Consider the following 25,274-nt stretch of genomic DNA (forward strand, 5'->3'; position numbering starts at 1 on the left):
GGAAGGGAAGGAAGAGGAGAGAAGCGGGAAGAAGGACAGCGAGAGAGTGAAAGGAAGGGAGAGGGAGGGAAAGGGATTTTCAACTTCAGATGTTGGCAGGTGGCTGAAGCCGCAGAGAGTGTCTGGGAAGCAGCCGGAGAAGTTTTGGAAAACTTTAACCCTTTTTCAGCTTTGCAGAGAGGAAAGCAAAAAAGGAGGGTTTAGCAAAGTTACTCTTTAAGATGCAGCGACATTGGATCCAAACCTGTCTAAACTGGTACTCTCGCACTGGCAAAAAGTTTTTGCTTTTAGTAGGATCAGTTCTGCTGAATACTCCGTCCAGCCCTCCCACCCTCCGTCTGAGGCGCAGGGCCACGGTAATCCGAGTAAATTTTCAGTTCTACTGCACAGGAACCGTGGGATTGACTGCCTCCAAACCCAATCACCATCTGGCACTGCATCCCAGGAAAATCACTTTCATCACACAAGTTCCCGTCTATCTAATTGTAAGAGTTTATTTCTTTGAGGCTGTAATGTTTTTGAACCACCATTAGTACAATAAAAAAGTAAAAGAATGACTGGAAATATTCTCATTACAGGGTAGTTATTAGTCTGCAAAAGGGTTTTACTGGGAGTACTACTGAAACTAGAAGGAAAACATTAAAATCAATATTTCAATAGCTGCAAAATGTAAATATATATATAGTTGTGAGTACTACTGAAATATACTGTTGTTATTCAGTGGTATTTTTGATGGCATTTCTCTTGATTCTAGAGCAGTAATGAGGCAAGTCTTAGCTATTTTAATCATTCTGTGAATCCACTTTCTTACTGCTGGACCTGTTTGGACGTAGACATAATTTGCACATTAGTGAAGCACTGATGATAAGCTCTGCATCTGTGTGTGTGTGTGTGTGTGTGTGTGTGTGTGTGTGTGTGTTTGCCTAGGCATGCTCACACAAACTTCACCCTCTGTGTCACAGCACATCACATCAACAGCGGCTGGAGTCCAACTCCAAAAACACTCTCAAGCACACACATGCACACACATACACACACGCACACAAAACACTCAGAGAAGCCCTCCCACTAAAATGATCTAATCCATCAAACTCCAAAAACACAGAAAATATCTCTGGCTGTGCTTCTCTCACACACACACTCTGGGAATGAAATATGAGAAACATAAACAGTAGTACACAGTCCAGTATACATCACACAGATGTCATTCAGACGAACAATATGGAACAGCGTAGTATACAGATGTTACACAGATGTAAAATGTAACTGACAGCGAGACATCTATTTTATAGATAAAGCGCTGATATTTTTTATACTTGATAATCCTGTTTGTAATTTTGAATCTGCTGCTATCTGCTGAATAAGAACTACATCATATCATCTCCCAAATGCTATCACACATTCTCTTTTTATACATGGACATTAAATTCCTCAGTTCTTGGGGGTTTCCATGTTATAATACACACAAGTTGCATCCTCAAACTTGAATGAGAGAAATTACTTCATATTGTGCATATGTGTGATATGGTGCCCCAGCTGTTACTTATGTGAAGCTAGTCAGCTAATAAAGTCACAAGAAAGACATATCACCTTTGTAGGGTTGCAGGCTACACAAACTCTAAGTCGAAGCTAGCTAACGCTACAATTTGATGTTAACTCTAACTTTATTCACCAGAGAATTGGCAGCTAGCAAACTTGCAACTTAGCTATGCGTGCACTACTGAAAAAAACACTCCATCACAATCTTATGAGTCATTGTCAATTAAAATGAAAATGAATGCTCATTTGCATCAAAATGAACAGAAAACGGAAACATCCAGACATTTCCCGTTTCTTTGTGAAAATGCACATTTTTTGTTTGTTTGTTTCTTTGTTTGTTTCTTTGTTGGTTGGTTGGTTGGGGTTTTTTTTCTTGGCATACCTTTGGCAATTATGAGAATTGAGATAGCAAACAGTTTCTGAATAAATAGCCTACTGGCTTTGCTATGACAGATTAATGTGTAGAATACTGATTGATTTTTTTTTTTAAACCAAATTCCTTTTTAAGCAGGGTAACATCTGCTCTGCTCCACAAGTTAAAATAAAGTAAAAAAAAAAGAAAACAAAAACCTGTAACTTTAGTGCTGGCCCATTCACAGAGGTTGTTTTTACTTCAGGAAACACAGTGCCAGAGAATCAAAGTGTGAGCGTGGAACTTCAGGCTCACAGGTGAGAGGAAACATCTGCTTTAACCAGCTTTATTTCGCTAGTTCTGCTGCTGGCACCATGGCAGAGCAGTGATCTTTTCTGTTGAAGGATTTCTTTCTCCATTAGCCATTATCAATCTTTGGATCATATTTCAGCATTGATTTAGGCCGTGGTCTCACTCTCTTTAACAGAACAACTGTTTGATTTAACGTTACTGCTTCAGCAGATGATTCACAACAATCCTCCTGTTTCACCATTTAACGTCACTGCATGCTGTTTCCATTCTGTTATTTGGACAAACATCACACACAGAGTTCGCACTTAAAGAGGGATGGAAGGTCATAAGCCACCCACTCGCTCTAGAGACTGCAGTGAGGGATAATCTACGGCAGTGTTTTCTTGGGAGGGCAGGAAAACAGTCTCCACGACTTCCGATCTGCCTGCTCTTTACATCTTCTTCCTTTATGCCCCCTCTCCCACTTCATTCTCTCCTCGTAAACCTTTCTTGACTGGTGCAAATGCAAACCACTCTGGTCAGGGGAAGAGGCAGCTCAACACAGCTACAATGTATAGCCCAGGGAATGTCAGCCAGACGTTTGATATATAGACAGATACCATAAGGAATCAGGCTTAGCATAACTTAGATGCTGCAGTGTCTAACTACGTTCTGCACTGGTGTGTATCACTCAGACTGGGCCTAGCGCCCCCAGGGTGTGGCTCTGGCATATCAGGGTTAATGAATAAGAATCAGAACAATTCTGGTGGAGTGTACATGGCCCATGTTTTTGGGCCAACCCCTGGTCTATGCAAGGATTGTTGGTCTGCCATGGGCTTGGTGGTCATTCAAAGTCGACAGGGACAAACTGATAAGCATTGGCTGCTAAGAACCAGAGTAGAAATTGCATCAGCATTTTCTTTTAGTATTTGGGTTTTCAAGAAAACCATCTGAGTTAAAGTATACAACCAAAGGGTTCTTCCCAAAGACAAGTGTTTGAAATGTAATTGCTCCCCACAACTGGTCCCATAGTACTGACACAGGAGTAAAAAGTGAAGATTATCTTTATATATTTTTTTCGAGCTTCACTGACAGATTGATTGGTGACAGACAAAAACCCAGAGCTTAGTTATCATATTTACAAGGTTGGAATGCACTTAAACACGTGTATTTCATCATTCTGGGTCCTACACAGAGATACCAGAATCTAGGTAGTGACTAACATCAAAAACACAGCAAATCATCTCAAGACACACCATTGGACATTGATTGAGGAGTCAGTTTGATGAAGAACACTTGACTATATTTCATGAGCCAAGAAAGCACTTCACCATACTCGTCACCTCATCATTCTGCATGGACACATCATAAACATAGTTTTGACTGACAGATGAGACCAAACAGAATGATCCCAGGAACATCCATGAACTTTGACTGAGCAGTCACTTTGACAAAGAGCATCTGATCATGGAGTCATATACTCTACCATTACTAAAATGTGAGGTTTGCTGTTGTTGCTTGTTTGTTTGTTTGTATCTCTCACAAATGTGGGACAGACAATATGCATGTCATGTGAGAAACTGTTGAGAATGTTATTTTCAGTTCTCTAACAATAAAATGTTTTGACTTGTTCCAAATGTTTTTAGAAGTCAGTTGGAACATTCTGGAATGCTCTTAAAGAACTGGACAGGACAGACATCCTGACTTTGAATTTTCCCAGTCATCCTCTGTGAAATTGCTGTCTCTCTCTTCTCACTGCCAAAAAAAAAAAAAATCATCATGGTATCCCTTTAGTTGAAATTGAAAAGCAGAATGAAGACGGGTTTACATATCTGTTGTTCTGTGCACTGATACTTGAGGTTTTTTTTTATTAGTTTGTTTTGCTTTGTTTTTATGTTGCCTTAATAAAACATGGTGAAATATGGCCACAGAAAAGGCAGGAACAGCACGCAGCTTGTAAAGCACGGCTAGCTTCTCCCCGTCTACTTCCAAACAAGTCCAATCCTGCTCGCATGAAAGGATTTGATAAGAGAAGTGTTGTCAAACCTATGGACTCCTTATCATTGGTTTAAATACTGCATTTAGGTGTTTTCTCAAAGTGTCGATGACAACGGTTAACGCAACTACCGGCAAAACACTCATCGGTTGTTTATTCCCTTTTTACGATGTGTCAGCATTTTCAAAACTGGATAGCTGCATCTGATTTGCACAGTCAGTGGCTGTCTGGAGTAACAGGCAATCATATAAGCGTGACTTTGTTGTGGCCACCGTGCACTTTGCCAGATTGGTTTCTTAACTCTATAGTGTCACGTGCACTTCTGGGAGATTAATGGAATTTTTAAAAATTATCTTTAAGGAGGAAGTTCACACTTGACTTATGACCATTTTTTGACAATTGTATCCTTGTAATTGGGGTGTGTTTTTTCTGAATACATTATTTCAGAAAACACTAATTAGCAAACTAATATTTCTCCTTTTTGTTGTATTCATATTTAAAAATTCAGTATGCAACTCAGATATGAAACGGCTGACCAAGTGAAAATAGGTTTACATCCTGTCTTAAAGTAAAAAAAAAAAAAAAAAAAAAAAAAAAAACTTCATTTAAAAACTTAATTAAAACTTAATTGATCTGCCTAGTGTGAGAATCATGTAACAAGAAAGGTAATAAATAATTAAGTAATGTAAATAAATAAATAATCCAAGTCTTTAACTGAAAAAACATCTAAGATCCAAATGCCAAGGTAGGAGTTATAATGTACTGATATATCGAAAAGGATGAAACTCCCTTTAAGATCATTAATATCTTCGGGCAAGAGCACCAACGAAAAGCGTGCACATCTGTGTCTAACTTATTCTGTTAGGGTCAAACAGGTATCAGCAGCACAACGCTAAAGGGACACATTAATAAAAACTGTGATGTTTGAAGACAGGACGAATGGTTTACAATTGATCAGTAACAGCTATTTGAATTAACTGTGTCACGGAACCCACCAACGCACTCCATGTTATTCCCAAATGAAAGTCAAGAACAAATTAAAACTCGAGAGAAGATAAGACGCATTCGGATGGAAAATCGAAACCAGCTGTGTGCCTAGCGAGACAATCCAGTCTCGTTTAAACACTCATACTATATTTGGATGGCTTCGCTGCTCACATCAACGGTATTAGACTTGAACACAAAAATGTGAGTTAAATTAAAATTCGATTTGATCAGATTCTTCTCCCTAAGAACATGGCTCGAGCCGTAGTCAGTTTGCGATCATATGATTTCACAGTTGTCTCTGATTTAGCAAACAAGCGTCCTTTATGAGATCACTGAGAATAACTGTATTCGTTACGTGAGATTTTTTGACAGTTCGCGTTAAGAAGCCATGTTTACACCGCTGCCAGGGATACCTCAAGGGATCCGAAGAGAAAATGAAAACAGAGACAAAATTTTTAAAAAATAATTTATGAAAGATATAAGAGAATTATCCCTGGGGAAGTATAGTGAATGACTAGAACTTTCTGTGTTTCTAATCAAGGATTTCCTCTTGCTTTGCTTTTCGTTTTATTGTATCTCCCTCTCAAAACTATGGCTGTACCACACATGCCACGTGAACTGCAAAAGCTATTTGAGCTGAAAAATTACAAGTCTCTGAGAAACAATTTACAACTGCTGGGATCACAGAGGTGATTTTAATGCATCTGAACATGGCTGGGCCTATATCTGAGTGAAAATGTAAGCAGTCTTGGTCTCAGGTGGGAGAAGTGAATTGTCCAAGGAGACTTGCCAAGTCAAAGCGGAAGGCCAACGACGAATACTAACCGAAGCACTAACGGGCACGGCCATTGCTTGTGTGGGGACCATAGCAACCTAATTCACCATGGCCACTATACAGCACAGAACAGCACAAAACGCTGCTGGTAAGAGCACTTTATTACCCTGTTTCCTATCAAAACAATATCTGGGATAATGGTCCAAACAGAGCGGTAAGGTTTGCTGTCAAACCATTTAAATCTGTGTTTATATGGCGGGAATTCACAGAAATGTGGATTGTGCGAGGTTAACTGATAGATGGGGGGGGGGGGGGGGGGGTTTCAGATAGACTCAGAGAAGATCAGTCAGTCATCAAACACGGCAGGATGGACTGTCTTCTGTGCGTTGAGCGTTTTGTTTTTAGTGATAACTGATGGTCAGGTCTGTGTTGATTGCGCTCATCAGAGAGCACAACGGAAGAAGAAAAGAAACAGAGGGATTTCTCAGACTCATTCTATTGACCGCTCTCGTCAGGCAGTCAAAACAACCTCGTAAAAGGTTTATGTTGGGAGGGGGAGGTAGGGAGAGGCACATCCAACTGCACTTAAGAATTGATTTTGAGAAAACCTTCATCAGCGGCTTTAAAAAGACAGTCATTTATACCCCGTGCATTCCTAAAAATGGCCAGACTCGCTTACCAGCTGATAGTAGGACAGTAGAATTCCGTTTTTAACTACGAGGGAAATGCACCCATAAAGAATGAAAGAGTATCATTTTACCAGTTTTCATTGTCTTCGCTCCTTCAGGAGAAACTCTTTCTCGACTTAAAAAGGACACACATTTATCTTTTCTCAAAGCAGTACACGATATAATCTTTTGGCTAAGCTAATCACAACATGGATTTGACATAGTTTTGCTCTGATCAGTCCAGTGTCAACATATTTCATCTGGGCTCATAGTTTCAGTTTGTTTTGTTCAGGCTTGTGTTAACTTACAATGGTTTTATTAGTGGATTCCTTTCTTTTTTGCAGAGACCATTGCACAAACAAAGCAAGAAGGATTGTTTGATAAATTTTTGCCAAAACAAAATGAAAATGCAGATTTTTACTAACTGGTCAAAAAGTATGGAACTAATGTTAATAAGGAAACCAAGCATGAATCTGTATTCCTTTATCACTTTGCTCAGACACTGCCAGTGAAAAAAGAGTGAGTGAAAGGAGAGAGAGAGAGTTAATATTTCTTAACAATCATCCGTAATTAAAGTCAAGTAACATGCTGAAACCAAGCCACTGACTGACACTTCAAACTCTTTTTTATTTTGCATTTTATTATTTATATTTCACACAATTTACAGTCTATTTTTCCCTTCACTTTTGTTCAGAAGGCAGTGAAATACAATGAAATGATGAATTCACAGCTGTGCAAAGCTTATTTTTCTCAGTGTTTTCTCACAGAAAAGAGATTTCTTGGGGTTTTTTTTGCCCCCAGCAGGTGCTCTAAGATCCTTCATTAAATAAATTAAACTGATTTGACCTGAATTAGACGCGGCAATGTTTATTTAAAAGAAAGCACCTGAGAGGCGTTAAAGAAAGGGAGAAACTCTTCACTTGTCATTCTCTCAACAAAAACACTGGAAAAGCTCTAAGTGAATCCAAAGAGGTTGTCCAAGGTTCTGTTGGTGTTCCTCTGAGTTTTCTTTCAAGGCTTGGTCGCATCGTACTTTCTCCTTCACTGCCTATTTGATGCGCATGTGAAAAAAATGACAGTGTATTAAGTCCCCAGCATGATAAATTAGACCAGTTTGAGCTTTTCTGTGTAGTTTTAAACATTACTTTTTCCAGCCAAATTATCTTCAGTTCCTCTTGAAAACTCTGTGTATGAAATTCTTGTCATAGGTGTCTGTCACGATTGCAATTTCACCTGTCACTGATTGTACAGCATCAGTGTCTTGAAGCAGAGACAAGATATTTAATAACCTTAACAACCAAAAAGTAGGGCAATTTCACAGTCAAACTCTCAATTACTGGCCTAGGATTAGTTTTGACATTTTTACCACCAGACTTAAAGCCACCACAGGTAAGTGTATATATATATATATATATATATATATTCTCTGGCTTTTTAAGTTGAAGGTGTCTGGTATTGGAAAGGGCCTTTTCTTTAAAATGTGATTCACTCATTCTCTCAGTCTGAGGTTGCAGAAATGGGTCTGTACAATCAGTCCCCACTTTCTTCAGCAGGAGCAGCTTTTAATGGATTAGTCCTTGTATGCAGGGTCTGCTACCTGTATGAAAAAGGATTTTTTTTTCTTTTCTTTTTGTATTGTGTTAGTGATGATCTGCCTTCAGGAACAACTGGGGTCCTCCATCTGTCCCCAGTGTAAAGAGCAGTCCACTGAGAAATGATATTCATGGTGTCATTGAGGGAAGAAAGAGAAATAGAGAGGGAGAGAGAGAGAGAGAAAGAGAGAGAGAGCGTTTGTGAGAGAGAACTATCCGAACTATTTCCTCATTTTATACTTCCTTCAACAAGACATGTCTCATCAAAACAATTCTATCAATTCTATCTTCTATCTACCTGGAAAACCAAATTTGTGTTAGCCAAAGCAAAAGATAGAATGAAGTGCAGATAGAAAGAAAGAGGGAGAGGAGAGGGGACTGAGTCTGACAGTATGCCCCACCCTGAAGGACCTCTTCAGAACGGTTCCACATCACTGTGTTTGAAACACAAGCCTTCCATGATAATTATCATTTCACTACCTGTGATTGTATAGTGCAGTGTGTCTAATATGCAGGTTTGAACACAGCTGGTGTCTGTTCTGAATCTGCTGCCAACACAGAAGTGCATAGTTAGTCTGCCCTCTACTGGACAGAACTTTAAAAAACTGTGTAAGTTCAGTCAACTCTAAGTTACCCAGAATCCAATTTCTGATCTGAACTTTGTTGAACTTTTCCTTCAATATTTTATCTGAGAGAAAGAAAAAAACTCTGGAAAAGTAACAACTATTTACTAATTATTATGTTTCAGAGGAGCCGCGGGGATTTTATTACAAGATAATTACCCTTATGTTTTAAAAATGGATCTTGCTTTACTGCTAGTAACTGTGCAGTGAATGACATAATGGCTCTTTCAGTCTGTCTTTTTTAATTGTTTTGTTCAGTGTTTTCACAGACTTGTCCAATACCCTCTGTTTAGTGTTGTCTTCATAAGATGAGACTCTAATCATTAGGCATTCAGAGATTTTAAACTGAAGGAGCAAATCTGCTTAACAAAAATCTAATTCTTCAGAAGGAGCCGTGGCCTTTACGTTAACTCCAAAGTCCACCAAAAGCTCTGACTTCACAGCTGAGTTTCAGACCCAAACTGAAAAAAGTCAGTTTTTCTTAACTATGATGAACTTTTAATTTCAAATTATAAACAGTTTAATTTAATGACTGTATACTGTCCGAACAACTCCAGCTGTACTGTGGTAATATGCAAAAACTATCAGTTTGTTGTAATAAATGTAATTTGGGTTGCATGAAAAGAAAGAAAGAAAGAATTTACACCGCAATACTTAAAGGTAAAAATCAGCATGCTGACACACAGCTGTTATGGACTCTGAATGTCAGACTGAGAAGAACAGTGCGAGGTAATGTTGTGTTAGAAATTATGGCCACTAGGTGGCAGCATTGTGCCATGTTTTATCATGTGACAGCAGTGAGGCATGGCTGTTAGGGCTTCTCCATTTACTGGATACACTCAGCAATGCACTGAACCTCTGTGAACAAGGCTTGGTGATGTTGGGTTATTCGTACTTATTTCTGCTAAAATCTTTTTATAAAACCTTACATGTTTCTGTTTTTGGTTATGCATGATAGATGTAAGATTACATCCCCAGTTTAATTAAAAGACACCTCAATACAGTGTGACGCATTCTTGGTTTCCTGCCTTCGTCACAAATGGAAACAAAGGCTGATCTTGTTATGACCACAGTGCTGTAGGTGTCAAATAGTGTCTAGTCACCAGTAGGTTTGACAGCTGGGGTAGGTGACAGGGAACTATTCCACTGAGATAACTCATCACTATATGTTTGGACCAGATTTGTGTTTATGGAGACCACGAGACAACATAAAGACCAACCTCTGTAAAAGCGCAGACGTTCAGACCGACCCTTCTGAATCCAGGAGTGCGTTTTTCATGAGCAGGATCATATTGTCTAATACTGTGCTTAATGACAAGAATTTAATGTTCAAGTTCAAGCTGCACTTTCCTGATACCTTTACAGAATAACAAAAGGTTTCATCACACAACATGCTTTATCGTTTCATTTTTTCTTTAATTTACAGACATCTTCTCCCATCCTGAAATACAAAACAAGAAACTGCCCACAAAAATCATATCAAACTTATTGTGCCATTGTCTTTGATTTATCTCCAGCCCATAACTTAAAAAATAATTTAATGTACAATATGGAGTCCTTGGAGAAAAAGTGCAAGGGTGCACTTGTCGAGAGATGTGACAAAAAAAAAACATAATCGGTTGATGTTTCAATTTTGCTGAGATGGAGAGAATTTAACTGGATTTGGAATGATCCAGCCACAGAAAAGAATCATTTCTCAGCACTTTGGCCAGTTTCTGGTTGAAAGGGGAGTAAAAGTCTCTCAGAATGTTCTTAGTGATAGGTAACATAGGACCCAAATTTCTGTCTGACAACCTCCGCGTGTTGGAAGCTGGACTTTTGGTTATCTTCGCCTCCTGCTGAGTGGTTAGAGGTGCTGTGTTTCAAAACACAAACACACACACACACACACACACACACACAGATCAGTTATTTCAGAAACAAACTTAGCATCAAGTAAGCACATGTATGAATAATAACATGAAAAACATGCATCGATCATGAATAGATTTCACACACATACACATGCACACACGCACAGTCACACAAACACACGCACGCACACACACACACACACACACACACACACACACACACACACACACACACAAAATGCAAACAATTATTTTCTCATTCTTTCTGTTATCACAAAACTTTCAAAACAACTTCAAGCCGAGGGACCTGATGGTTAGACTGATGTCATCTTTTCTCCCAGCTTTGCGCTATTAGAGAAAGGTGCTATGACAACTACCACACCTAGAACAAGACAATTATGGCTGCTTTTTCTTCAACAGGGCCAGAGCGGCAGGGATTCCAAACAGACTATATCTGAACTTAATCTCACTTTCAAACATTTTCAAAAAGTGTTAAAAAAAAGATGATGAGAGAATAGTGAATCTTCTCTCTGTCATCTGGATGAAACTTGGCTTTGAGAAAAAGCCTGTGAATATGTTACAGTCAAACTGAGGGCAATTTGGACCTCTGCTGCCCTCTATTGGTGACAGATGAATAATTGTTGATGAATAAAAAATCACACAGTATGGTAGATTAACCACTAAATTTGCCATAAAAGGACTTCGCAAAGAGATTATCCCCTCCATGCCGTACAGCCCGCAAGTGTAATATACACATACATCCGTAAGTATGCTGTCTAATGTATGAGAACTTTCTATCAAAAATCCCACTGAGACACACTGATTCCAAAGCAAACAAAGTACGAGCCAAGGACACAGTCCTGGTCCAGAAATGTACATACCCAAAGTGAGGAAGTCAAAGATTTTGCGCATGGTGATCTCTCGATTTGATGCGTGGTCCTCCAGCCTCAGAATGAGTATCTGATCACGAGGAAAAACTGACAACCAATCCAATATGTACACTATATACAGCCCCACCTGCAAGCGCACCTGCACAGAAAAAGAGAGAGAGAGAGAGAGAGAGAGAGAGAGAGAGAGAATCAATCAATCAGTGAGAGTTCTAATAACACATGAATGGGTAAATCGTTACAAAGAACAATTAGTGACAAATGAATCTCAACAAATCTGATTAAATCAATTAACAAATTACATCTCATGACAAAATAAAATGCTAATGTGAGAAATGTCATTTGACGTTTGATTAGCAAGTGCTAACATGAGTAAAATGACACCTATACAGGGCCTCTGTTCAAAAGTGTAACCTAACTTGGTGCTTTATTATATGACTATCCACATACATTTTTGCAGTTACTCCAGCTTCTCGTTTACAAATTGTCCTAGCATCCTGTGTGACATTAAAATAGTCTTGTTTTGACAGCTTGGTCTAACACAAAGAGGGACAGAAGGGTTGTCTTTGTTTGGCAGCTTAGAAAGCGCCATTACAAAACAATTATTAAACATTGATTTTCTGGGTCCTCTCAGACATTGAATGATTGTCAGAGGTTGAACTCTCTGGCAGCCAACTTCAGGTTGTTTTCAAAGTTTAGTTCAGGGACCTGCCAATCAAGACCTTGCCATTTGCTCTCACTGGGCCCTTGGAAATGACACACACTCTTTATTAACTATAGTGCCTTGCAAGATGTTTGCTGTAGACCAACATCTAGATGTTTTGATATGTATAAGAGGTGCAAAGTGTTACAGAGGTATACAAAAAACTATACATGTTAATGAGCATCAAGCCTCAGAGTGGAGCAGCGCAGACGACACAATATCTAGGACTCAAGGTGGAGCTCCATCAGGAGGCTCATCCTATAGAATGTCTAGGTCTCAGAGTGAAGATCCATCAGAGGACTCATACTATAGGTCTCAAAGTGGAGCTCCATCAGGGGGCTCATACCTTAGAATGTCTAGGTCTCAAAATGGAGCTCAGTCAGGGGGCTCACACTATTAAAGAGTTCAGAACCAAAGTGAAAATCCATTGGATGGCTCATTAAGAATAGTCAAGCCTCACAGCACAGCTCCATCAGGAGGCTCATAATTGATGGTCAGAGAATAGAAAGGAGCTCTTTCAGAAGGACCCAGCAGGCAGAAGGGCCAGGCTCTCTCTGCCAGGAGAGGGGGAGACTGTGCCCGGCCTCAGTGTTGGCGTTCATACCCTGTGTGTTGGTGAGAAAAAAGACCACAAAAGCCACACTCCCCAGTGCAGTACAGGAGCTCTGGGACTTTTAAAAGTCTGTGGTTTCTGTTTCACCTCACACACACACACACACACACACACACACACACTCCTGAAGTGTGAGATGTTGTTCTTCAATGAAGGGGTCTCTCACCCTCGTCTGTACCTCTCTCTTACTTGCACTGTCTGTTCTCTCTCTGTTTCAACATTTTTCACTCATACTGCAGTTGCACATTGGGTCAGAAATAAATGATCTTACTCAACAAATACTTTACCACACTTTATCACATTGATAAAAAGCATGCATTTCATGTGTGCATCAGGAATGTGTCAAACTACGTTTCTAATGGAGATATCAGTAACCGTGGCAATATTATTCTATCTCTGTTACAACATCTCTGTTACTATGACACAGCAGATTCCATTTCTGTTTCACTTCACACACAGCAAAGCCATCACAAACCAACAAACACACACACACACACACGCACGCACGCACACACACACACACACACACACGCACGCACACACAGATGCACAAAAACACACACACACACACACACTAATCTGCTGCCTCGACCTACCTGTGGGAGTTGCTATTACAGTGATGGGAACATGGTCCGCTCTACACTCCTACCCGCAAACACTCATAATTACGTTCATCTGGATGCTTGGCCAAGGACTTCATTTGACTTCATTTGAAAAATATATTGACTGTTTTACATAGAGTTCTGCTCAATTAGCCTGTGTTTTTAAGAGGCCACTTGCAGAATGAAAGTAATTCATATTTGACATGTTTGAAACATAAATGTAAAAAAAAAAAAAAACAAGGAAAAAAAAACATGACCTTTGACATTTGGATCAAACTTGGGTCTGTGCAGTGGTGGGATAGCGTCTCTTCCACTGCACCACCTGAGCACCCAAAGTGAGTCCTTTTTAATCTGTGAATCTCCTGAGGCTTTCCCCCCCTTTTCTACCACATCTCTAACTGTTTTTTTACCGTATTTGGTTTTTTTTTATTGATCTAAATATTAACCATAAGGACCAACTGGACTAGATCACATTTCTCTCTTTTCTTTTGATGTTGAACTAAGGAACTCATTCATTCATTCATTTTCCAAACCACTTATCCTAATTAGGGTCACGGGGGGCTGGAGCCTATCCTAGCGATCATTGGACAAAAGGTGGGGAAACACCCTGGACAGGTCGCCAGTCCATTGTAGGGCATCGTTGTTTTTATTACAGACAGTTCAATATGTTAATGTGGCATTACATAAGGAAACAGTTGTCAATGAGTTCTGTGAAAGATATTTCTATACTTCCGTATTCAGTCTTTATCTCATCTCTTCTTCTCTGTTTCTGTCAGTTTATCTTTCTCTGCCTACACCTCCATCTCATACACTCTATCTCTTTCTTTCTTTCGACTCTGGTTCTTTTTAACACTTATCTTCTCTCTTCCTCACCTTGTTTTTGCTGTTACCTAGTTTTATCATGTAGTGATGAAAGACAAGGTCTTCTGATTAAAAACAAAAGACTTGAAGACTTTTGATTTTGGAGTAAGTTTTGGTTACAATACAAAGACACGGTACACAGAGTGTGTGGGTGAGGCAGGTGTAGATGAAGGTGATGGAGTTGATGGAGACTCACAGGCATGGCGTTGTTGAGGGTGGTGTTATAGACACAGGAGCGAAGTGAGTATTCCTGCAGACAGCCCTCCAGCAGCTGCAGAGACTCTGACACCTTTTCATGGAAATCCTCCACTGATTTGTTGGCAGCGCTGAAGTAGAGATAGTCGGAGTACAGCCTGTAAGACAAAAATCAAAAACAAACCCTTTTTAATCTCAGAACCAGCGTGTGATACAAAACCCTCCTCATTTCATCTCCACACAAACTCCACTTCAGATAAAAGCACTTAATTTGGGGGAAAGATTTTTTCTAGAAATGTTTATGATTCTTTGGTTATGGCTCTTTTACTGTAATCATTAATATATTAATACTTAAAATATTTTATATCAGTATTAATATACTTTAATATTAATCCAACCTGTGCTACTGAGGGGTATATGCAAACAAGCCAGTGTGGTGTTCAGCTACTAAACTATAGGAGATACCACTGTTTGCCCACTGGCCCATGTACTATTGTATTTGGGTGGTGTTAGGAGTTGCTGAATCAAATGTTACACATCTGTAGATTTACCTCTGCAGTGCTTTAAACATCCTGAACAAAGTTCTGGCTCATTGTGTAACCAGCTTTATCAAAAACCAATATCAATTTAACACTGAGTTTAAAAAAAAAAAAAACGTTGCAAAGACCAAAGAAAAAGGAAATACATGACTTTCCCTACTCTGTCTCTCAGTAAAGCAGACTGTCAGTCAATAATATACTGATGTTTGAACTTTTTGAAGCTTTTCTTTTTATGTTGTTGTGAGGATTTCGATTGCTCTCAGACTGAATTCGTATGGTGTGTTTGACAGACTCTAGCCATTACATTTGTTCACATAAACACATGTGTTTAACACACTAACTCTAACACACACACACACACACACACACACACACACACACACAGACTGATGAGCTCCTGGACAGAGCTGATGTGTACAATAAGAAAACAGGGGACTGTGACTCATATAATTTCAAATCAAATTAACGTAAAATGAATGCCACTGCAATCAGAACTTACACCCTCATCACACACATAACTCACTTATCCTTATGACGCACGGCAAATCACGCCACATAAAACACAAAGATGATGACTATACTTTCATCAGAAAGCTGAGGTGCTCACAGGATGAGCTATGGCATATTAGCATCACTGCCACATGGAGTTGCATGGAATGTCTAATAAACTAAATTAGATCATATTCAGGCACTGTAAGATCAGAACATCAGAGTGTGTAATCAAAGATTAATAATAATAACCTTAATAAGAAGTGGGTATCAAGAAATTATGTCTTGCTGAACTCTCAGACTAGCTGTCTTTGTTTTTGTTTTTGTTTAGATTCTAGGTCCAGGTGATTGAGTCATCAGCTCATCTGCCTAATTAATTAGAATAAGAGACGTTTGAGTTTTCACCTCTCCACAGGGTCCCTCAAGATGACGATGAAGCGGGCCTGAGGCTGGAGGGCGTGGACAAAGTCTTGAATTAGGAAAGGAGGCTCCATCTCTGTGGCGTTGTCATAGAAATAGACCCAGGCATTGTTGTCCCACAGCGTGGATGCACTGGCCTCTCCTGTCAATCAAATACATTTCTCTGTTGATTCAGATTGATAACGGTGACTTCTGTGTCAAATTTAGTCGATTAAACACTTGACTGAGTGTTGGCCTTAAGACTTGCGGCATTTTAAAACCTAAAAATTGTGACAGTTTGAACCATAGTGAAGCTGACCATCAACTCTCAATAAATATTCTCCTCATTGTACACGTTGTCAAGCTTTGAAAGTGACCGGAAATCAGTCAAGGTACAGTATTTGTAAAGCAGCATTGCTGTATGTTTTTATTAATTTACCATATGCAAATTATATTACGTGAGTAAGCCTGTTAACATCTCTCTCCTCTGAATTGTTATCATATAAATCATTGAATTAACAGAGAATAATTCAAATTCCAGATCATGGATTAAAATAATAATAAGTAAAAAGCCGTGTTTTAAACACACTGCCACTTAGGGCCATCAGTGAGGGCAGCAATCCTCATGCTAACATTGATCTCACTGTCAGGTCTCACTCAGCGATTAGCGTAGCAAAAACAGGATATTTGTGAAGAGGGATGTGATGGAGACCAAACAAACGAACGTTGCATCCCGTAACAATATGACAAACAGCCTTAAGTGTAAACAACGGGCCAACTGGGGACATGCCACTTCACTCCCTCGCTGACAAGCTACCGCCTGTTTGCTGCTCTGGGAGATGGTAGCACAGGGAAAGCAGAAGGTTGCCACTATCTCTTAGGCAATCCCCTGTTTGTTCTCAGTGGTTTGGGGCACAGTTAGAGGAGTGGAGATGCAGATCTCAGGCCTCTTGCTTGTTTGTGCGTGTCGAGTGCATGCTGGGAATGTAAAAGAGGTCTTGGTATGCTCTGTTTCACATGGATTACCTATTTAAAGACGAGACACAAAAACAATGCTCGTGATGAACGACAACCCTTTGTAAATTCATGAAGACTCTAACTACTCTCTCTCTCTCTCTCTCTCTCTCTCTCTCTCTCCCTCTCTCTCTCTCTTGCTCACTCTTCCAAGTTCTGTCCATTTTCGTAATGAGGGAGAGGAGGAACAATACAGAGAGGTGCAGGGCCAGTGGAAGGAAGGAAGGAAGGAAGGAAGCTGGAGAACCATCTCCACTTGAGCCTGATATTGTTTTGTCAGTGCTTTTTTGGTTTTTCGGTTTTCCTTTTTATTTTTATTAATTTATTTATTTATTAATTTATTTATTTTTTAAGAGAACAAAATACTGGCTTGACTTCTCTCTCAGACCCTCACTGCAGTGTTTTCCTTGCACACCCATTATTTTCTCTCCTCTTTTTCAAGGTCACTGATTGTATAATGCGATTACGTCAACCAGACGTGAGAGCGTAAGAGTCGAGATGACTTATCACCTTCCTGTTCAGCGTGATCGTCATTAGACTGCTGATGCAATACAAAGCAAAAGGAATGCAGAGATGTAGTTTTATACGCTTGATAAGACTTTTTTTTTATGAGAAGGTAAAAGGGTGTACCTTCCTGAGAAAGAACTGTTTAGAGAACTGTCTTGCTGTTCTAAGAGAAGCTAATGTGGCAGTCTACACAGAAAAATCGAGTTCAAAACCTCCAAAAAGTGATGATAACTGATGTATCAAAACAGTGATTCACCAAAGCTCCTTAGGTTATACTGAGAAAAGTCTAGAAATGCGTTTCATAACCGCACATCATGTCGCAGAACCCAAGAGAGTAAAAATCTAATGCTAGTCTAGGGGCAGAGTTTAAAGTCAGTGTTGGAAAAATATTACTCTCCTTTAAGCTAACCATTGTAGTAACCATGATAAACAATGTAACCATAATGTATTCATTATTATAGGGGTGAATCAATGTAATCGTTTATATTAACAGCTATATAACTATACAATCCTTTGTATTGCAAGAAACATCAAGTTCTCTTTGTTCAGAAAGAAAAGGCCTGTGCGATCCTATAGAGGACAGCATGTGAGATAAGGTTGGCGTTTCTGCCAGAGTGTTGAGGTCAGTCATAATATATGGAAAGAGAACGGCGGCTCTGCCAGAGTATTGTGGTCAGTCATAATATATGGAGAAGGTGAAATATTCCTGGTTTGTGCTATATCTCGCTCCACCGCTTAGCAGGGCAGTAAATATGGTAAACGTAAAGGAACTAGACAATAATGACGATAAGAGGAATTCTGTGAAGATGGGCTGGCCGAGGTGCCCCACATACAAAGAGACAAAGTAATGTGTATCTTTTTTGAGAAAACGTGTATAAAGACCGGTGCTTTGTGAGAAGGAGTCAGTCACTCCCCAGGACCTGACTCAGTTTGTTGTATGCCTTTTGAACTATACAATAAACTTACACTGCATCTGACTCATTGTTAGACTCCTATTGTTTTGTCTCAGAACAGGTATCGTGTGGCGTTGGGACTCAGTCTCATTTGGCCCAGGCTGAGAATTTCACCCACATCAGGCTAAGTTTGAGAGGTGTGTATGACCAACAGGTAGTGCTGTGGCTCTGTCTGTGTGTGTTTGTGTGTGTGTGTGTGTGTGTGTGTGTGTGTGTGTGTGTGTGGGATGTTACCTGTGATGATGCTGTGTTGATGAGGATTCTCAGAGCCATTGGCCATAAGATGGTCCTGAATCTGGTATGCTGCCAGATCGAAGAGGTCCAAGTAGTCTTCCACGGGGTAACGATGACGGAAGCCCTCACTCGGGCGGATTATCCCTGGGGCACACAGATCACTTTAGTCAAAGTCATAAAAACAGTTTACAATAGAACACACATGGGCCCATCAGTAATTGGTTTCAATGGCTCATTTTTGTGGTTAAAAACACATTGGAGTGAATGAGCATGTTGCCACTGTCCAGTTGGCTGTAGCAGATGCAGCGCTTGTTGCAACTGCAGTAAAAGTTGTGTATGCTTACCACTGGCACTGTAAAGGCCCAATACAAATAACAGTAACTGAAGTAATTAGTTACCTCCTAGAGAATTATCAGTCATCCGGTTTTACCTGCCATATTTTCTTTTTCAATGTCTGTCCCTCTATTGTGCTCATTAAAGCTGATAACAGTACCGTACTGCATAAAAATGAGTCACTCCTTATTATCTTATGCCACAGTATCGTTAATGTTGAAAATTATTAAATCATATATTTATATCTGTCTTTGGATGTATTTAAAGCATGTGGTTTGTCATAAGGCTGTTAATCTACTGGTTTGAATGTGCTTGTAAACACATTTTTAAGCAACATCCTCTTATCATTTTTAAACCAACACAAAACGTCACATGAGATTGTGAATATACTTCAGGAAAGAACTAGACAAGCAAAACCATACAAAACATCCAATTCCCATCAACAGTTCTGACCTTGTTTACATTTTCTCAGTTTTAGCTGACATTGTTAGATCTCTGATACATCACAAGTTTTCCCTTGTGACCACACACAAAATAAATTAATTGTGCCAATTATGTTTCTGTTCGATTTGAATTTTTCAGTATCAAAACCCACAAATGGCTATCAACCTCTTTAACACATTTCAGTTTTTCTCAGCACACATGCATAATCATAATGATCAAAATGATTCACATTCATAATCTGATGTGTTGAGACAGAAATCAACAAATAACTAACGTCTCCCTCGTAAATTTTCCACTTGAACAAATCTGATTGACAAAATAAGGTTAGTGATCAAACTGTTTTAGATTTAATTCTGTTTCCAAATGGTTTATATGTTTCAGCTAAAAAAAAAAAAAAACTTAGCTTCAAATTATTTATATCTATCAAATATAAAACATGTTGTAATTTAAAGAAATAACGTAGAATGAAAGAAAACATTCTACTCGTGAAACTCTTAAACAGTGGCTGGGATTGTTTTAAAATAAAACAAAAACAAAAAGGAGGAAGAAAAGAAAACCCTACCACAAACCACACCATATAAACTCAGGCAGAAATCACTTCCTGCTTGGGAGAGTGTATTGGTGCTGATTTTGGAGCGAGCTTGCCTGCGCCTCTTTGTGTTCAGAGCTCAGAATTTGAGCTGGGTCTCTTTTAACATAATAGATGCTCCCACTGACAAAGTGTGTGATCGCATTCACACCTCAAAGACCCTCTCTGGAGTGCTGACGGTGATAAAGCCAAGTAAAAAGTTATCTGCTTTCTACGACATCATTTACACTGCCACTTCCTTCTCATTCATGCTGGAAAAAAGGGCAGCAGCAACCATGACTTGGTAATTCATAGTGAATCTCTCTCGCTCTCTCTCTCTCTCTCTCTCTCTCTCTCTCTCTCTCTTTTTTTTTACATCGCTTTCTATTTCAGTCATAACAAACCTGCCAACTCATTTCATGCAAGCTCATTATGGACAAAAGTTATGAGAGCGGAACATATGAGAAAATACTTTTTTTTTATTCAGTCATCATAAATCCTTCAAGGGAATCAGTCAATAGCGCTATCTGAAGCTGTTACAAATTGAACATTCAGCAGTTGATTCATTTTCTTTTCACCATCTGTGATTTTTTTCCCCAATGTTGCTATCAGACTAATATTTTTTTTTCTCAAATGAGATCATTACATTGAATGCATTAACCATGAAAACGCAACTACTGAAAGCAGATCTGAAAGTACAGGGCCGGACGTGCTCAGTCAGCACAGAATTCTGGATCTTTAACGGAGTGTTCTGCCATTGGAACGGTACTACTGTTTGTGAACCTTAATAAAAACACTGGGAAGAACCACAGGGGAAAAAAAATACCCTTTCTGTAAAGTACGCTTTAAAAATTCTTGCCCAGTCTAAAGGCAGGGCACAGCCTCAAAAGCAATCCTCCGGATTTAAACGATCTCTGAGAGGTTTTACTAAAACACCGAAAGCTCAAGTCTCTGTCAGATAAGTATGTCATGTGTGTTCTGTCTGACTGCCGTATTTGTATTCTAAATACTGGCCAAATCATACAGCCTCTATTTACCATGGCCAGCTGGCTCAAGCTCAGAATACTAAGTGAAGTGTGATGAGGGTGAGATAGAAAAGCCTTAAGCCGTGATTGAAACCACAAAAATACAGAGTCATGCCTTTTCATGGTGAATGTCAGATGCAATTTGTAAGACACTTTAAGCTGAAATTCTCCTTCAACATGAGTGAATAGGATAGGATGTGATCTGAGAGATATCCGGGGTCAGGTTTGACTCTTGAGAAACAAATTTATTATCTGATCTCTCATCGTGAATTTTTCACATAAAGATTTTAACACTCAGAGCTGCAGTAGCTGACAAAAGCACTTCATTTCAAAATACTTCTGGTTCAAGTTTGCAGTCTGCGAACATTTTTAAGCATAGCTCACACGGCCTAAGTGGGTTGTTGATCTTCCAGTCTTTCTTTTATCTTATTCTATGCAGTTGCTCCTAGATGGATGAGGATAAAGAGAAAGTCCAATTTCAGTTTAAGCTAAACCACCGACCGTGCTTCTATAGTGAGAATGCGCGTGCACTGAAATCCTACATATTTAGGATTTATACAGAGAAAGGCTGCATCTTTAAGCATCGGCACGAACAAGTATGAGAGGTTACGAATAGGTCCAGATAATTTGCAAAGGTCTATGATGTGGACCTCGAAATCCAATCCAGAAGGATCAGAGTCCTCCTCGTTTTCATAGCAACCAATCTCTATGGTCTCTGATTGGCTAACACATACATGCCTGTTTCCCAGGTAAAAACTGGCCTGTACTTCAGAGCTGAGAGCAAAAAGCTCTGGCAAAAATGTTTGGTCCTGCAAAACTAGGAATGAAGAATCCTGCTCTAAGACACAGTGCCAAGGTTTGGAATTTGATAACAGAACCCAGTAAAAAATGACAACACATGCCACTGTGCTAGACGCACACACACACGCACGCACCCACGCACGCAAGCACACACACACATACCTTGACAACTTTAAAGTTGTTTTTACTCTCCTCTGCACATGGTTTGTTTAGTTTGTCGACAGACAGAAAATGTTCTCAACTTACCGAACCTCTTTCTTGTCCACCAGTGTGGCTCTTTGAAAGTGGAGAATCGGATCTCTGGGTGATGCCTGAGTCTGTCATACAAGTCTGTGGTGCCACACTTAGGCTGTCCTATAATGTAGAAGTAGGGCAAGCAACGCATACGGTAATATTTCCCCCCGCGGAGTAACAAGTGTTCCCGATAGGCGTGTCTGAGATACTCAAACATGGAGCGGAGGTGCCTGGAGTAGTGTAAGTACAAGTTGGTCCTGTAAGGGTTGGAGGTTATATTGCCGGAGAACTCCTCGTACCAGCACGGGTTTTTGACGTTGGGGAGAAACTCTCGAGGGATCACCGAAAACAGCTGTGGGGAGAGAGAGCGATTAAAGAGGTGGTCAAACTCAAAGCACAGAGTCAACACTGTCCTACAACAAAAGAGAAAATGTGATATTATAATTCAAGATGTGTGTTTAGATGATATTATTGCTAAGTTGTTGTTTTTTTTTTCATGTAACTGAACCATTTTAGTCATATGAAGAGAAGTTAACATCTAAACGTTTTTCTTTCCAGATATTCCAAAGTATGAAATGTCAGGTTCCAAATGTTTGCGTTTGTGTATGTTTATGTTTTTTTAATTTTGTTTGTTTGTTTGTTTTGTTTTCTGGTTAGTGTCCTAAACAACTGATTTTTGTTTTTCTTAACCTATATGTTTTTAATCTGTGTCATGTGAATGAGCATTTTTTAGGCAACAGGCACAGGCAACTGACAGTGATTGGAAGCATGAGAGAGCAGGTCTGCATGAACACGTTTGGGTGTTAACTTTGTGTGAATTTGAGCGAGATACATGTACGTATTCCTGTTTGTACAGCCTGTGTGGTTATACATGACACAATGCTTATCACACAAATTTCTGATATCTGGCTTTTCTGATATCATCTTATCTTCCCGTACTCTTCCCTGTTACTTAAGAAATCTCTTAATCGCTGATGAAGCAATGACCATGCATGAGTAACCACCTCAGTTCGTGAGTAATGATTCAGTGTCTTCTGTCACACAGAAGCCTGACATATTAATTAGAATGGATCCCATTCTCTTTCTCATTAAGTTGCTCAGTAGGAAATGAGAGGCAATGACAGTAGCTGTTTTGTCTGTTGTTCTAAGAAGAAATGACATTTTCAGTGAAACTGGCTTAATAGCCAGAAACAGCAAACAGGAGAAAGGCTGAGAGGGGAATCAAAGGACAGTTCAGCTCTAAGTGCTTTAAAAAAAAAAACAGCAGTAGCTTAAACCTCTCCAACTTGACCCCAAAACAGTTTAGCACATATGAATTTTCAGCAAGTGTCATCCAGACAAATTACTCCGGTTACCTTGGTAAACTGCAAAGTAACAACAGCCACTGACCTTCTGAGGACCTTTTGAGAATGTAGAGTTGTGAGCGCAGTATAACTAGAGGCATAGCTGTTCTGACAGGCACAGCATTTTCATGACTTGCAAAATGCTTAGTACTGAATTATGTGTGACAAAGCGTCTTAGTCCGGAAAATCAGCTACTTACGTGTGGCTCACTGCTGACCAGTGCCTTTAGGTCCGGCAGTTTCCGAGGGGTGAACTCCAGCTTGGAGGCAATGTTGCGCACCACCTGTTTGATGGTGGCGTAGTCGCGTGCCGAGGACAGGTTGAAAGGTAAGGCAGCAAAGTTGACGGAAGGCTCAAACTGATAGGGAGAGGGGGTGAGGAGTAGACTCCTCCGGTCTCCGGTGAGGATGTAGGAGGCCATGATGAACAGGGTCAGAACCAGGCCGAGAAGCATCCCGTAGATTTTGACCCGTCTGAGACAGGTCGGAGTCCCCGAACGCTGCCATAATGTCGGACCACGTTTCACCTCCAGCACGGCAAAGAGGCTCATGGGAGAATGGTCCACCTGCAGGAGGAGGGGTCTCCTGCGATAGTCCTCGGAAGATGAACTGAGCAGGCTGTATTTGTATTCCGTTTGGGTCATGGTACAGTCCGTCACCGCATAACGTGGGTCACATTCACATCCAGAGACGGGGAGCAGGGTCAGACATGACCGGGCCAGAGGAGAAAGACAGAGGATGCGGATCTGTGCTGTCATCCATGCTGGGTTAGGACCGAGTTCTTAGGGCAAGACCAGCCACACCTGACAAATGGCAACTTTCCTGGGTCAAAGGAAAGGACAGTTAGCTAAGATTCAGAAAAAATAACACCCATACATTGTATTTTTCATTTCATTCTGAAATGTTCTGTAAAATATAAGATTATCATATAATCTTAGCTATGAGATTACCAAGGTTTTGAGAGGGTCTATGTTACATGTACAGCATATAAAAAGTTTTGCTTAAAGTATTGTAAAAAGTATCTGAAACATAAACAACAACAAGTGAACATACACATAGTATTGCTTGAGTTGTAACTTAAAAAAAAAAACATTGATAATGATTTCAACATTTTCAAACACAATTTCAGCAATATCAGCATCACCCATGAGCCTAGTGACTGAAACACATAAATCACAGTACAGAAACCTACTCAGATTGAGGAGGAAAAATAAAGACAGCAGACAGAGCTTGACAAAGCGCAGCACACAGTTAAAAAAAAACAAAACAAAACCAAACTGACCTGTACAGAATCCAAACAGTCTGCAAACGAATGAAAATGTAAGAACGCTGTACAACAACAGCATTTACAACACTAATGGGGTTTGCAGTGTGATATTCATAAATTCAGTGAGAAGAGCCCTATGCAGAGCGTGCATTTGTGTGCGTGTGTGTGTATGTGTGTGTGTGTGTGTGTGTGTTTGTACGTGTTCTCTCTCTCCAAGGCCAATTATATGGGAAGCGAACAGCAGATGATGAGTCACAAAGCGATGGGGGGCGTTGTGTAGGATGTCAGTCACATCCTGATAAAAGAGCTGACTCGTTCAGAGTAAACCACACGCACAAGCCTGCCACAGGGTCAGAGCCACAGCAGGCTTAATTATGAGATAGCTTGGCATCATTCCACGTATTCAAAAAAAAAAAAGTTGAACAATATGGAAAAAAAGAGGCTTCTCAGAAAAAGAAAAAATTCACAATCTAAACACGATGACAGAACAATGATTACACAACTGCCTCTGCAAACCCAGCGGGGAAGGCTAACCTCTTTCCAGAAAATTTCCAGTGATTTAAATGGGCTTCTCACTTCACCAGTGAT

The 25,274-nt window shown here is 39.9% G+C and overlaps 1 protein-coding gene across 1 annotated transcript; it reads right to left on the bottom strand.

Moving 5' to 3' along the window:
• Nucleotides 1-10,475: 10,475 nt before the first annotated feature.
• LOC115812398 (carbohydrate sulfotransferase 15) lies at nt 10,476-24,177 on the bottom strand. The gene is made up of 7 exons (XM_030774876.1): nt 23,620-24,177; nt 22,090-22,429; nt 18,673-18,816; nt 15,971-16,127; nt 14,539-14,695; nt 11,558-11,705; nt 10,476-10,678 (listed from the first exon to the last, which is right to left on the bottom strand). Exons 1-7 carry the CDS (start codon nt 24,175-24,177, stop codon nt 10,476-10,478), a joined length of 1,707 nt encoding a protein of 568 aa, XP_030630736.1.
• Between the last annotated feature and the right edge of the window lie 1,097 nt (nt 24,178-25,274).

The sequence above is a fragment of the Chanos chanos genome, chromosome 5, assembly GCF_902362185.1.
Source record: "Chanos chanos chromosome 5, fChaCha1.1, whole genome shotgun sequence".
NCBI lineage: Eukaryota > Metazoa > Chordata > Actinopteri > Gonorynchiformes > Chanidae > Chanos > Chanos chanos.